Source organism: Giraffa tippelskirchi, chromosome 11 (genome assembly GCF_054371585.1).
Source record: "Giraffa tippelskirchi isolate mGirTip1 chromosome 11, T2T-mGirTip1v1.2.pri, whole genome shotgun sequence".
Classification (NCBI taxonomy): domain Eukaryota; kingdom Metazoa; phylum Chordata; class Mammalia; order Artiodactyla; family Giraffidae; genus Giraffa; species Giraffa tippelskirchi.
This window is the reverse complement of record NC_137285.1, coordinates 61,439,958-61,452,813: the sequence shown is the minus strand read 5'-3', so window position 1 is coordinate 61,452,813 and position 12,856 is coordinate 61,439,958. Positions and strand designations below refer to the sequence as shown.

At 47.3% G+C, this 12,856-nt stretch overlaps 1 protein-coding gene across 5 annotated transcripts in view; it reads left to right on the top strand.

The window, feature by feature from the left end:
* The window catches only part of GATB (glutamyl-tRNA amidotransferase subunit B), a 91,642-nt gene that overhangs the window by 59,892 nt on the left and 18,894 nt on the right, over window positions 1-12,856 (top strand). For all 5 annotated transcript variants that reach the window (XM_081544057.1, XM_081544055.1, XM_081544053.1 and 2 more), the window contains one exon: window positions 12,236-12,369. In XM_081544057.1, coding sequence (XP_081400183.1) covers window positions 12,236-12,369 — 134 coding nt within the window. The remainder of the gene's footprint in view (window positions 1-12,235; window positions 12,370-12,856) is intronic.

The window sequence follows — 12,856 nt, the reverse complement described above, 5'->3', positions numbered from 1 at the left end:
TCTTTCCCAGCATCAGGGTCTTTTCAAATGAGTCAGTTCTTCGCATCATGGGGTCAAAGTATTGGAGTTTCAGCTTCAGCATCAGTCTTTCCAGTGAATATTCAGGATTGATTTTCTTTAGGATGGACTGGCTCTCAAGAGTCTTCTCCAACACCACAGTTCAAAAGCATCAGTTTTTTGGTGCTCAGCCTTCTTTATCTCACATCCACACATGACTACTGGAAAAACCATAGCTTTGACTATATGGACCTTTGTCAGCAAAGTGATGTCTCTGCTTTTTAATACCCTGTCTTGGTTTCATCATACCTTTCCTTCCAAGCAGCAAGTGTTCATGGCTGCAGTCAATTGTCCACAATGATTTTTGGAGCCCAGGAAAATAAAATCTGTCACTGCTTCTACATTTTCCCCTTCTATTTGCCATGAAGTGATGGGACCAGATGCTATGATCTTAGTTTTTTGAATGTTGAGTTTCACGCCAGCTTTTTCACTCTCCTCTTTCACCCTCATCAAGAGGTTCTTTAGTTCCTCTTCATTTCCTGCCATTAAAGTGAATTCCCAGATGTATAAGCCCTGATTAGAGAAACTTATTTTTATCTATTCACTTCAGCACTTTTATTAGCATCTTCTATGTAGCAGGTATTGAGATGGGGACAGAGACACTTTTTTGATTTGTTTTCTTTGCTTTCCGAGAACATGTATATATGACACCATAGCTAACCAGCCCCCAGAGCAGATTGCAGTAGATAGTAGATGTATGATGCAGGCCAGGAACCCAGAGGAGGTAGTGATGACCTTGATGGGACAAGTGGGGAAAACTCTCAAGGAGGTGCTGGCTTTTAAGCCAGTTTTATAAAAACTTTATTTTTTTGATATATTAAAACTGCTTATTTTTATAGCTTGCAGATAATGTATTAGGTGATTCATTTTACAGTATGTGTTTTTTTTAATGGCTAATACTTGAAATTTTCAAGACAGAAGAGAAGAGAACCAGTAATGTGGAAGGAGGATGATTCAGATGATTTCTTTTCCTGAAATTAGGCGCCCTGAGCTCTTGATGACTTAGTAATCATTGGAAGCTGAGTTACTCATAACATACCCAAAAGTGGTGTGTTCATGTTTTTTTCCTGACTTCCTCAGAAACAACAGATTGCTGAGAAGGGCAGATGTACCAATCTAATGAACCATCTTTCAATTTAAAGAGTGCCCAGGAGTATTCATTAAATCAGTAGCATGGTGGAGGTGTGCCTTGCAGAGCTCTGACTCCACGCTCCTGCCTTTGGGTCACTGATTAAATTAAACATTAAGCATACAGTCCTTACTGGTAATGCAATCCTTACCTGTGAATGGTTAAAAAAAAAAAAAAAAAAGAAAAACAACTTCAGAGCTTAACTGTTATCTTTAATTTTTTTTAATTGAAGTATGGTTGATATACAACATTATTTAAGTTATATATGTACAATATAGTGATTCACGGTTTTTCAAGGGTGTATTCCATTTACCGTTGCTGTAATATTGGCTGTCTTCCCTATGTTATACAACTCTGGCCTTCTCACCACACTGTGTGGTGAGCACTGAATTGTGTAGTAATAATTTCTCCTTGGCATTTACAAAACTCGAATATAGCCTGTCTTAGCATCCACCACGAAGTCTGGCGCACAGTAGGCATCAGTGAACAGATGGACAGATCAGTGGATGAATGGGATTCTGTCCTGATACTCATGAAGGCCTGGGGAAAGCAGCGTCCCTGATAAAGCGTCCCTGTTTCCCAGACCCAGGTGTATAAAGCACCCTTTGATAGCCCAACAAAGCAGGATGGTACCTGTGCTGCTGAGCTTGGCGGGGAGAAGCCTGGGGTTTCCGCCTCAATCACGCCACGTGCCGTGACCGGCCACAGGTCACTTGGTGCCCCTGACTCCTAAAGAACTTGTTGCTTCAGGACATTGAAATCAAATATGCATTCTCATGTCATCTCTCAAGCCTGCCTGATAATCCCCTCCCACCAGATAACCTGTGTGACTATTTCTTCTTCGTGAAACATATTGTGTCCCGTCTGAAGCTTCCCTCTCTGTGTCAGACTCCCTTGATTTCTGGCCTCATTTGTAGAGAGGAAGGAATGGACGTATGGAGGGTGAGGTCGAGTCATTAGGATTCTGGAGAAATGAGAGGTCCTGGTAGCACAGCAAGTCCTTCTCGGAGTCAGTGTGTCCAGGGGTGATCGTGAGAATGGCCAAGGTTATATGCAGGTGCGTTTTTTGCTATATAATAAAGGTGATTGCTGTGGGGCTGTCTCTTCCTAACCCCTGCTTCGCTGAACAGGGAATCCGGATGAGCTGTTGTCATTGGCCCAATAGGCAGCTCAGGGTCAGTCGAGGCCGTCAGCCAGCAGGTTCTGTGGCTCACCGTGGACCACTTTCTAATCCAGCCCATCCTCCCAGCAGCCCCTGCGGTGGTACCGTCCGTCTCCCCATTTTTCTGGTGAGGAAGCATCACCTCTGAGGTTGAGTGTGGGACACTGAGTGATCTCGTCAGGCCTGAGAGGGGGCTGACTCCAGGGCCCAGGCTCTCTGCTTCCGAGCTCCTGCCTGCTTGGACATCAGTGTGCCACAAGGCCCAGTGGAAGTCCTGTTTCAAGGTCATTGCTGTTTTGAGTCACCTAATAGAGAAAACAGTTGTTTACTTTTGGGGGTATTAATACTTTATCCAGCCCCACTGAGCCTTCATGAAACAAAGTCATAGAACGTCAGTCTTTTTAAACCTTTTTCCCACCCCTCTACGTTCTTAAGATGTCAGCCTGCCCTATAAACAAACATAAGTGCTGTCTGCTAAATTTAGTGAAAATCAGTCAACTCCAGTGGAAAGCAGAAATTTTGTTCATTTTCCAAGTAGAAAGGAAAGCAGTGTAAGCTCTCCCACAGTTGTGTTTATTTTGTTTCTTAGACTTTGTGCCTTAGGTACTTGTCCCGGTCTGACGGAATATTTGAGAAGGGCCTCCACATAGTGTGTGGGGTTGTGGAACAGTTTTGCCTGCTGCAGTTGGTAAGAACGCATCTGAGCTCTCTGGGTGGCTGGCTGTGGATGGATTCAGTGGACAGGTTTCCGTGTCGTCTGTTGCGGGAGATTGCAGTGGAGGAATGGGCATAGCAGCCCCAATGCAGTGTCTTTTGAGAGCCTGCTGTACTCAGCACAGTGCCCTGTGTGTGTGCTCAGTCGTGTCCGACCCTTTGCGACCCCATAGACTGTAGCCCGCCAGACTCTGTCCATGGGGTTTTCCCAGTAAGAATACTGGAGTGAGTTGCCATTTCCTCCCCCAGTGCCCTACGCTGTTGTCAGCTGTCAGAGCTTCATCTTTTCTATGTTAACGTTTAACTCTCCAGAGTAGCCCTACAGGGAAGTAGATGAACATGCTGAGACGGACGCTTTTTTCCCCCCATATAGTTGATTTACAATGTTCTGTTCACTTCTACTGTACAGCAAAGTGACTGTCACTTTGACAAAGTTATACACATGTATACATTCTTTTTTATATTCTTTTCCATTAAGATTTATCCCAGGACTTTGCATATAGTACCCTGCGCTATTCATTCAGCAGGACCTTGTCGTCCATCCACTCTGTGTGGAATAGTTTTCGTCTCCTAACCCCAGACCCCAGTCCACCCCTCCCCGACTCCCTCCTCCCCTTCGGCAACCACATGTCAAGACAGACACTCTTGACTCCAAATCTCACCTCTGATGCTTGGGGACTCGGGGAGAGAGGGGTCAGTGAGAAGGTTCCTGAAGCTGTTCCTTCCCCAAAGGAAAGAGGAGGGGAATGGGACACTCGGCCCCAAAGGTGGTGGGCACAGTAGTGCCTTCACTGAACCTAAAATAGCTGCCTACGGCCAAGCAGACAACCAGGAACACGCTGCTCCCAGGAAAGGGGCAGCAGACAGCTGCTAACACATCCAGAGCCGTGCAGGGCAGGGTTTTAGGGACAGCCTACGTGACGCCCAGCGAGACTATAGGGGGATATGACTGTGACCCTCCACGTCAGTGACTTCTGCTATTTGTGTGCAATAGACTTCTGTCTATTTGTGTGCAGTCTCAAGATACGTGGTTTTATTTGAACAATTTCATTGCCCCAGCCAGTTATTCCCCATTTAAAGTCATAATCTTTTGTTTCTGACATCATGGAAAAGGGTAAGGTGTCTCCAAGGAACAAAGAAACAGAAGATATCATGAGGATGGTTCGTTGTCAGATGGATTGTTTTCTGAGAGTTTTGCTCGGGGTCTCTCGTTAGCTTGAAATGGCCTGGTTTTCTGTCTGGATGAATTGCCTATAAAATAATTTCCCATGGCTAATAGCTGTATATCCCATAGGTAATACTACTTTAAAGCTAATAACTAAAAAAGCATCTGAAACCTTATTGACTGGTTTTAGACTGCCCAGACTTAGGAGTAGAAGACTCACTGTTGGACCACAGCTGAAGGAAAATCCATTTGGTCAACATCGTCGCTTGCCGTTTTTGAGCTCCATGCAATTTTCAGAATTGATTTTATTCTTCAGTTTATGAAATCACATCCAGTGCTTGCCAACTTAAGGGTGCTTTCACAGTCTGTGCACAGAAGAAATAACCGATACTTTGTTCCGGTCAAGTCGAATCAAAAGACACGTCTTCTAACTTGACTCCTGCAAAACCCACAGTTAGTTCCTTCATTTCAAGTGCAGGTGCCAAGGGGCTCTCAGGTGGAATCTGCCAGGAGCAGAGCCGTCTGAGCGCCAGGCGTGGGGACTGTCAGGGGCCCTGTCCCCAAGCCCATCCTGAAGCCTCATGTCCTGTCTGTGGGCTGGTTTCCTCTTTGGGACAGTTAACAGAAGCCCGCTGTTGGGTTACATAGGTTTCCTCCATGTCAGGGGCATTTTGGCAGCACTGACTTTAGGCTCACTGAAGGTTGATTATCATCAGAATTGATTGCTTGACAACATCCTTTTTGCGCCCCATTCTCCCAGTATTTGATCATGCTCGTCTGCTGTCAGCTGAGTTATTTGATTTTGATTGTCCAAGGGAAAGTCCTGTTCCCCAGTTGGTTTCCCTCAGCATCCCTCCCAGAGTGAGTCACAGAGAATGGAACCTCACGGCCGACTGTCTGTCGGTGCGAGTCCAGCTCAGATGTGTGGACTTTCTGGCTTTGCTAGGAACAGAGCACAGGTGAAATTGTTGGGACCAGAGTTTTATTCGGATTTTAAGGGTCCCCAAGCCCTCTGGGAATGTGATCCAGAGGTGGAAATTGTGGAGACCACAATAGGACTATAGACACCATGACCCCCGAAATCGTGTGTTCTCTGAGTCATACCAGAGAGCACTCCGTCGGTGTTTGGAATCAGTTTCAGAGCTGCAGTTGCCCATGTTCTTGAAAGTGGTAGTGGCGGTTCAGGATTCTGGCTCCCTCCTGACTCTCAGTGGAGAGCGATGCTCCTATGCCAGCTTCACACCACCCATTAGCCACCTTTTGTTTTTCACCACTGACTACTCCTCTGAATGAGTCCTTTTTTTTTTCTCACCCACTGAAGGATTTCCACAGCCACTCCTTGTTTCCATGAGAATCAGAGGGAGGCCCCGCTCACATCCTAGACTCAGGCCCTTCCCCACTGCGCAGTCCTGGCCTCCCTGTGGCTGCATCTGGTGCTTTTTGCCCTGGAACCACCGCTCTCTCGGGGCATCCTTGCCTGATGTCCATGTCATCCCAGAACTAGCATTGATGTGATTTTAGGGCCATTTTTCACTAAGCTGTTGGGTCTGTGTTCTGTTTTTCTCACTTTGGAAGAGCGATTGGACTCACCGGAATGATGGGGAAGCACAGAGTTCATGTGCAGATTCAGGACTATCTTCTCTGTAGGAACCCCCCTCTGCCCGGTGACACACGAGAGCCCAGCCCAGTAAGAGCCGCTAGTAACAGTCGCAGGTATGGGATCCCTGAGCTGTCAGCCACTCCCACCACAGCATCATGACCTGCCCAGTTCAGTTCAGTCACTCAGTCATATCTGACTCTTTGCGACCCCATGGAATGCAGCACGCCAGGCTTCCCTGCCCATCACCAACTCCCAGAGCTTTCTCAAACTCATGTCCATAGAGTCAGGGATGCCATCCAACCATCTCATCTGCTGTCATCCCCTTCACCTCCTGCCTTCAATCTTCACAGTATCAGGGTCTTTTCCAATGACTCAGTTCTTCGCATCAGATGACCAAAGTATTGGAACTTCAGCTTCAGCATCAGTCCTTCCAGTGAGTATTCAGGCTTGATTTCCTTTAGGATGGACTGGTTTGATCTCCTTACAGTCCAAGGGACTCTCAAGAGTCTTTTCCAACACCACAGTTCAGAAGCATTAATTCTTCCATGCTCAGCTTTCTTTATAGTCCAACTCTCACATCCATACATGACTACTGGAAAAACCATAGCTTTGACTAGATGGACCTTTGTCAGCAAAGTAATGTCTCTGCTTTTTAATATGCTGTCTAGGAAATAAAATAGCTTTATTTCCAAGGAGCAAGCTTCTTTTAATTTCATGGCTGCAGTCACCATCTACAGTGATTTTGGAGCCAAAGAAAATAAAGTCTCTCACTGTTTCCATTGTTTCCCCATCTATTTGCCATGAAGTGATGGGACCAAATGCCGTGATCTTCATGTTTTGAATTGAGTTTTAAGCCAGCTTTTTCACTCTCCTCTTTCACCTTCATCAGAGGTTCTTTAGTTCCTCTTCACTTTCTGCCATAAGGGTGGTGTCATCTGTGTATCTGAGGTTATTGACATTTCTCCTGGCAATCTTGATTCTTGCTGTGCTTCATCCAGCCTGGCATTTTGCATTATGTACCCTGCATACAAGTTATAAGCAGGGTGACAATATACAACTTTGACGTACTCCTTTCCCGATTTGGAACCAGTCTGTTGTTTCATGTCCAGTTCTAACTGTTGCTTCCTGACCTGCATACAGATTTCTCAAGAAGCAGGTCAGGTGGTCTGGTATTCCCATCTCTTTCAGAATTTTCCAGTTTGTTGTGATCCACACAGTCAAAGGCTTTGGCATAGTCATCCACACAGTCAAAGGCTTTGGCATAGTCAATAAAGCAGAAATAGATGTTTTTCTAGACTCTTGCTTTTTCGATGATCCAGTGGATGTTAGCAATTTGATCTCTGGTTCCTCTGCCTTTTCTAAATCTAGCTTGAACATCTGGAAGTTCATGGTTCACGTACTGTTGAAGCCTAGCTTGGAGAATTTTGAGCATCACTTTGCTAGCATGTGAGATGAGTGCAATTGTGCATAGTTTGAACATTCCTTGGCATTGCCCTTCTTTGGGATTGAAATGAAAACTGACCTTTTCCAGTCCTGTGGCCACTGCTGAGTTTTCCAAATTTGCTGACATATTCAGTGAAGCACTTTAACAGCATCACAGGTTGGTCTCAGGTCAAACAACAGGGAGGGAACACAACCCCACCCGTCGACAGAAAATTGGATTAAAGATTTACTGAGCATGGCCCTGGCCATCAGAGCAAGACCAAATTTCCCTCTCAATCAGTCTCTCCTTTCAAGAAGCTTCCTTAAGCCTCTTATCCCTATCCTTCAGAGGGCCAACAGAATGAAAACCACAATCACAGAAAACTAATCAAACTGATCACGTGGGCCACAGCCTTGTCTAACTCAATGAAACTATGCGCCATGCTGTGTAGGGCCACCCAAGACAGACGGGTCATGGTGGATAGTTCTGACAAAATGTGGTCTACTGGAGAAGGGAATGGCAAACCACTTCACTATTCTTGCCTTGAGAACCCCATGAACAGTATGAAAAGGCAAAAAGATAGGACACTTAAAGATGAACTCCCCAGGTCAGTAGGTGCCCAATACGCTGCTGGAGATCAGTGGAGAAATAACTTCAGAAAGAATGAAGAGATGGAGACAAAGCAAAAACAACACCCAGTTGTGGATGTAACTGGTGATGGAAGTAAAGTCTGATTCTGTAAAGAGTAATATTGCATAGGAACCTGGATGTTAGTCCGTGAATCAAGGTAAATTGGAAGTGATCAAACAGGTGATGGCAAGAGTGGACGTCGACATTTTAGGAATCAGCAAACTAAAATGGACTGGAATGCATAAATTTAACTCAAATGACCCTTATATCTACTACTGTGGGCAGGAATCCCTTAGAAGAAATGGAGTAGCCATCATAGTCAACAAGAATCTGAAATGCCCTGCCTGCCCAGTTAGGTATAAACTTGTGCATGAGTCACCCACATCGAAGGAGTTAGAGTGCAGGGAAATAGGAGATGCTTGACACCAACATCTGTGAGTGGCCACAGGGTTTGTTTTGTGGCTTCAGGGATGCTGCTGCAGCAGGCAGCATCCACCAGAGCTTGCTCCCTAACTTCTCTGGGGAGGGGGTGGAGGCACGCCAGTCATCCTCCCAGCCCCAGAAGCCCTGAATGGGAAGGGGGTGCCGCTGTTGCCCCCCCAGTCTGGGAACCAGTGTGTGTCAGACCCAGTGGAGAGCGCCATGGGGTTTAGATGACCTTGGCAGCAGCAGCACTTGAACTTGCCTTTTTCTCCTCCTGATTTCTAAGCGATTTGCTAAGGGCCTTTGCGACATTTTTACTATGCTAAGAACCTTTGAACAGCTGGCAACTCTCAGATACAATAATGAAAATGATAGGGAAACATGTTCTTTGGATGGGCAATTTGCTGTGTGTTGTACCCAGCCCTAGTGGGTGCTCAGCTTCAGTCCCCAGGAAGACGGGGTGTGACTGTCCTCCAGTAGCAGCATCGGAACCTGGGGGACAAGTCCAGGGTCCCAGCCCTGCTGTTTTCCTGTTGTGTCAGTGTCGGGATTGGATGAGTTAGTGTAGGGAAAGCACCTGTAATTGTTGCTGTTGGAACGACTATTAACATCATTAGCAGCAGCGGCAGCCCTCTCGTGTGGCTGGCCATGGAGCAGGTATTCAGGCAGTGACGCCAGCCTCAGGGTCACTCCCTGCCCCGTAACCAGCTGCTCCATGGTACGTGCCTGGTGCCCTCTTTCTTCCCCGCCTCTGCCACCAGCCAGCTATCTCTCTCGGGTTGCATTCTCCTTCTAAATACAGTCCAGCCTCACCCTGCCGTGTCATCAGGTGCCCAGGGTGTGTGACTTATCACAGGAAGGGTAGTTGCAAAACCAGCCTTCATCCTATTCCAACAGGATAGAATCCTGGCATCTTGTCATCTCTGAAGGTAGACTGGAAAAGTTGGCTTTCGAGCACCTTGCAAGGGTGGATGGGGTTCCATCCCAAAGCGGCAGAAAAGGTGAGGTGACCCCCCTGCCTTGCTGCATCCCAGCAGTGACCAGCAGACAGATTCCCTGGCCATGGAGGGTTCCTGTCTGTGACGGAGAGGCTGGCTTGGCATTGGCTCTGGATAGAATGGAATGCTTTGGGAAATTTGATTAAAATGTGGAAAAGATGCTTCTCAGTCGCAAAGCTGTAGAGGGTGCCTGGCATGACACAGAAGCCGGGACCAGTCGTCTCTGCCACCTGGGCTTTCTCTGAAGGAAGTTCCAGCCACAGTCAGCCAGCAGGCTTGATGCCCTGTGCAGCTGTTTCAGCTCCATCTGATGTGGGGTAGGCAATTCATGCTGGCTTGTTGCCTCTGAGAAGGACGTTAAGGAGCCCCTAATGCACTGGCCTTTCTGCTTTGCTCTTAATATGATTTTCATGTCAAGGAATTACTGGTCTGCTGTTTTCCTGCAAAAACCAGATGGCTTCATGGCTGCATTCACAGGGACTTCTGAGATCCGTGCCAAGCTTATTAGCATCTGCCGATCTCACAGAAAAACAAAGAAGGCCTTACCTAGAATGCTGTGTGGCTTTTTTTTTTTCCCTCCGAAAAGAGGGCTTCTGCTGTAAAGAGCACAAGTGGGCAGCCCATGTGTGACTTTGCATGCATTCGTCACTCTGGGTGGCGGCAGCAGCTCAGCCTCCTACAGCCCTGGCGCCCACAGCTCGCCCCGCCACGGTCGCAGCCTTTCCCATCGCCTGCAGATCGTGACTGCAGATCGTGAACTGAACCCACGTATCCCCATTGAAGCCCCGCTCCAGCGCCGAGACGCTGCCTCACAGCACTGACAGGAAAAGACAAACAGAAATCTGACTTGCCATGTTATCCATCCAATAAAAAAACCACCCAAGGGTAGAGGAATAGATATTCATCACGTCCCAGCAACTCAGCCAGGCCTGTGAGTTCACGGGCAATATTTCTAGGTGGGTTTAGAAAAACCTTTCTTTGGCAAAGCAGAGTCCTCCTCCTGACAGCTCTTTACACCAGCGGGCCAGCCTGTCAGAGTTAGAACAAAGGGAATCCTGCTTGTCTGATTGGGGCCAGATAGCGGTTTCCTCCCTCTCCAATGGTCTGTGTGCCGTTGTGGAAGTTTGAATACTTTTCCATAAGCAGAACTTTTCTCTTCACGCTGTCTGGATCTGCCTTCATCTGTAGTCAAACTTTGGCTGCCAGGGTGGCCTTTGCCCTGGTTTAGCATGAGCAGAATAATAGCATCGGCTTGAAAAGAGATTCGGGAGATGATTATGGGATTATTCAGTAGGCTTGTCACCAGAGAATGCATCTGTTATGAAGGGCACGTAGTGGTGTTTTTTTTTTTTTAATGGAATTCTATTTTAGCCACTGTGTGCCTATGTGTATATTATAGCAGCTACAATAGCAAAACATTGAAAGCACTTTTGTTAGCGTGTCTTGCTTCTTCCCAGTACTGTATTTTTCTAGAATGTTCTTTTGATTAATGAAGGCTCTCTGAAAGGGGCGAGGGTGAGAGCCTTACCTGCCATATAAAGTTAAAAAAGAATATTTCCATGAAAGTGTGGTTTTATTTGAATTTTCAGCAGGTAGGGGAAACTTGCTACTTAAATTGTGTTTCCTCTGCATTTGGAAACTTCAGTCTCCCAGATGTATGTAGATGTTTTTATTTTCCTTATCGAAAAATAAGAGGTAAGCTTAGCCAGATTTCCTGGTTCTGCCAGACCCATCGGGGTGGATAGTTAGCCGCAGCGTATGACTTGATGAGTGACTTGGGCGTTCATCTTAGGCATCACTGCAGCAATTCCATGGCACTTCCCTGGTAACTGTAACTATCGGCTAACTATCAGGGTGGATAGTTGGTCACAGTGTACGGTTGACTTGAGTGACTTGGGCATTCATCTTAGGCATCACTGTACCAGTTCCATGGCATGGCTAAGACTCCAAGCTGCCAGTGCAGGGGGCCTGGGTTCGATCACTGGTTGGGGAACTAGATCCCACATGCTGCAACAAAGATCCCTCATGCCATAGCTAAGACCTAGTGCAGCCAAATAAATAAATTGTGGCAATTCCAATATTTAAAGGTGAACATGGCATGATAAAGGATGAACGTTCATGTGTGAGGTTTTTTTTTAAATACAAGGCAGTGGGAGACGTTGATTCATCCACTAATGCTGACTAGGCAGCTGCCGTGACCTAGCACTGATATAGCTCTGGTCACAGAGAGAAAGGGCAGCTTGGCCCTTGACTCGCAGAATTGGTGGTCCAGAGTGGGAGGGGCGTCTTCAAACACGTGTCCATGATGAGCCAACCCGCGATCATTTTCCTGGAGCACGATGAGAGCTAGGGTCAGCTGGGCCCAGCCCAGCCAGTCACATGGTCTAAGTGGGTCACATGTCCGTGTCCTTTCTCATTTTGAGAACATGTGAAAATCACTTCTGTCACTTCTGGAGATGATACGTGGAGGAATACAGTTACAATCCACTTTTGAATTTTCAGAAGTAGAATATTCTTTTTGTTCCTTTTTGGTCTGCTTCTTTTCTTACCTTCTTATCCTAGCAGTTACTAGGACTTCCAAGAGGGGTCGGGCCTGGAGAGAGGACAGTAAACTCAGGCCAGACATACTGCACAAGGATGAAGCTGTGGCTGCACGCGGCTGACACAGCGAGGGCAGCAGGTTTAGGGGACCGCAGAGCGCAGGCTCTCTGCAGTACGTTCCTTCCTTTGACACACTGCTGTGTAAACGCAGGGTGACCTCACTAGGAGTAGCACACTTGCTGGTTACTTAAAGCAGTCAGAATTTTCTGGTGACACCTCTGTGTATGGGAGGTACCAGGAGACACCTCAGAGGAGGCAGAGGGTGGTAGTTTCAGAATGCTGATCTTCCATTTTGGGGAGGTTTTATATAATTTTTTTTTTCTTTCTTTACAGAATGAAGTTGGCCTACTGGAATTCTTCCAAAATGTGATCAAAGAAACTAGGGCAGAGCCAAAAAAAGTGACTAGCTGGGTCCTCAACACTTTTCTGGGCTTTTTAAAGCAACAGAACCTTGCCGTCAGTGAGAGGTGAGTGGGCTCTGGGGAGGTCATTTTCTTCTGTCATGATCTCTGTGTCTAGAAGCAGCTGAAATAGGTCAGGCCCGGTGTTCTGTCCTTCCCCCCCAACCCACCACCCCCACCCCCCTGCGCCCCGATCTCCTGGCGAGACACAGACCTTCCCTGTGAATGTCAGGGCTGTCCGCCTTCACGTGCACATCTGAAAGCTTGCTGGTGTGTTCGGGTCTGACCACCCACCCTGGCCTGTGTACTGGGCTGGGCTGGGGGCCTGAGATGAACACAACGAGGAGTTGGTCCCGACTGTAAGAAAGCAGACAGTCGGCTCAGTGTGGCCCTGCTGCACCACAGGTGTGCCCCGGCCACCCATGAATACACAAAAAGGGACCAAGCCCCGGGCATCAGCCCTCAGGAGGGAGAACGAGGCTCCCTCAGAGGCCAGGCCCTGAGGAACCAGTGGGAGTGGCCAAGAGGAGGAAGGGGCAGGACATCCCCCTGA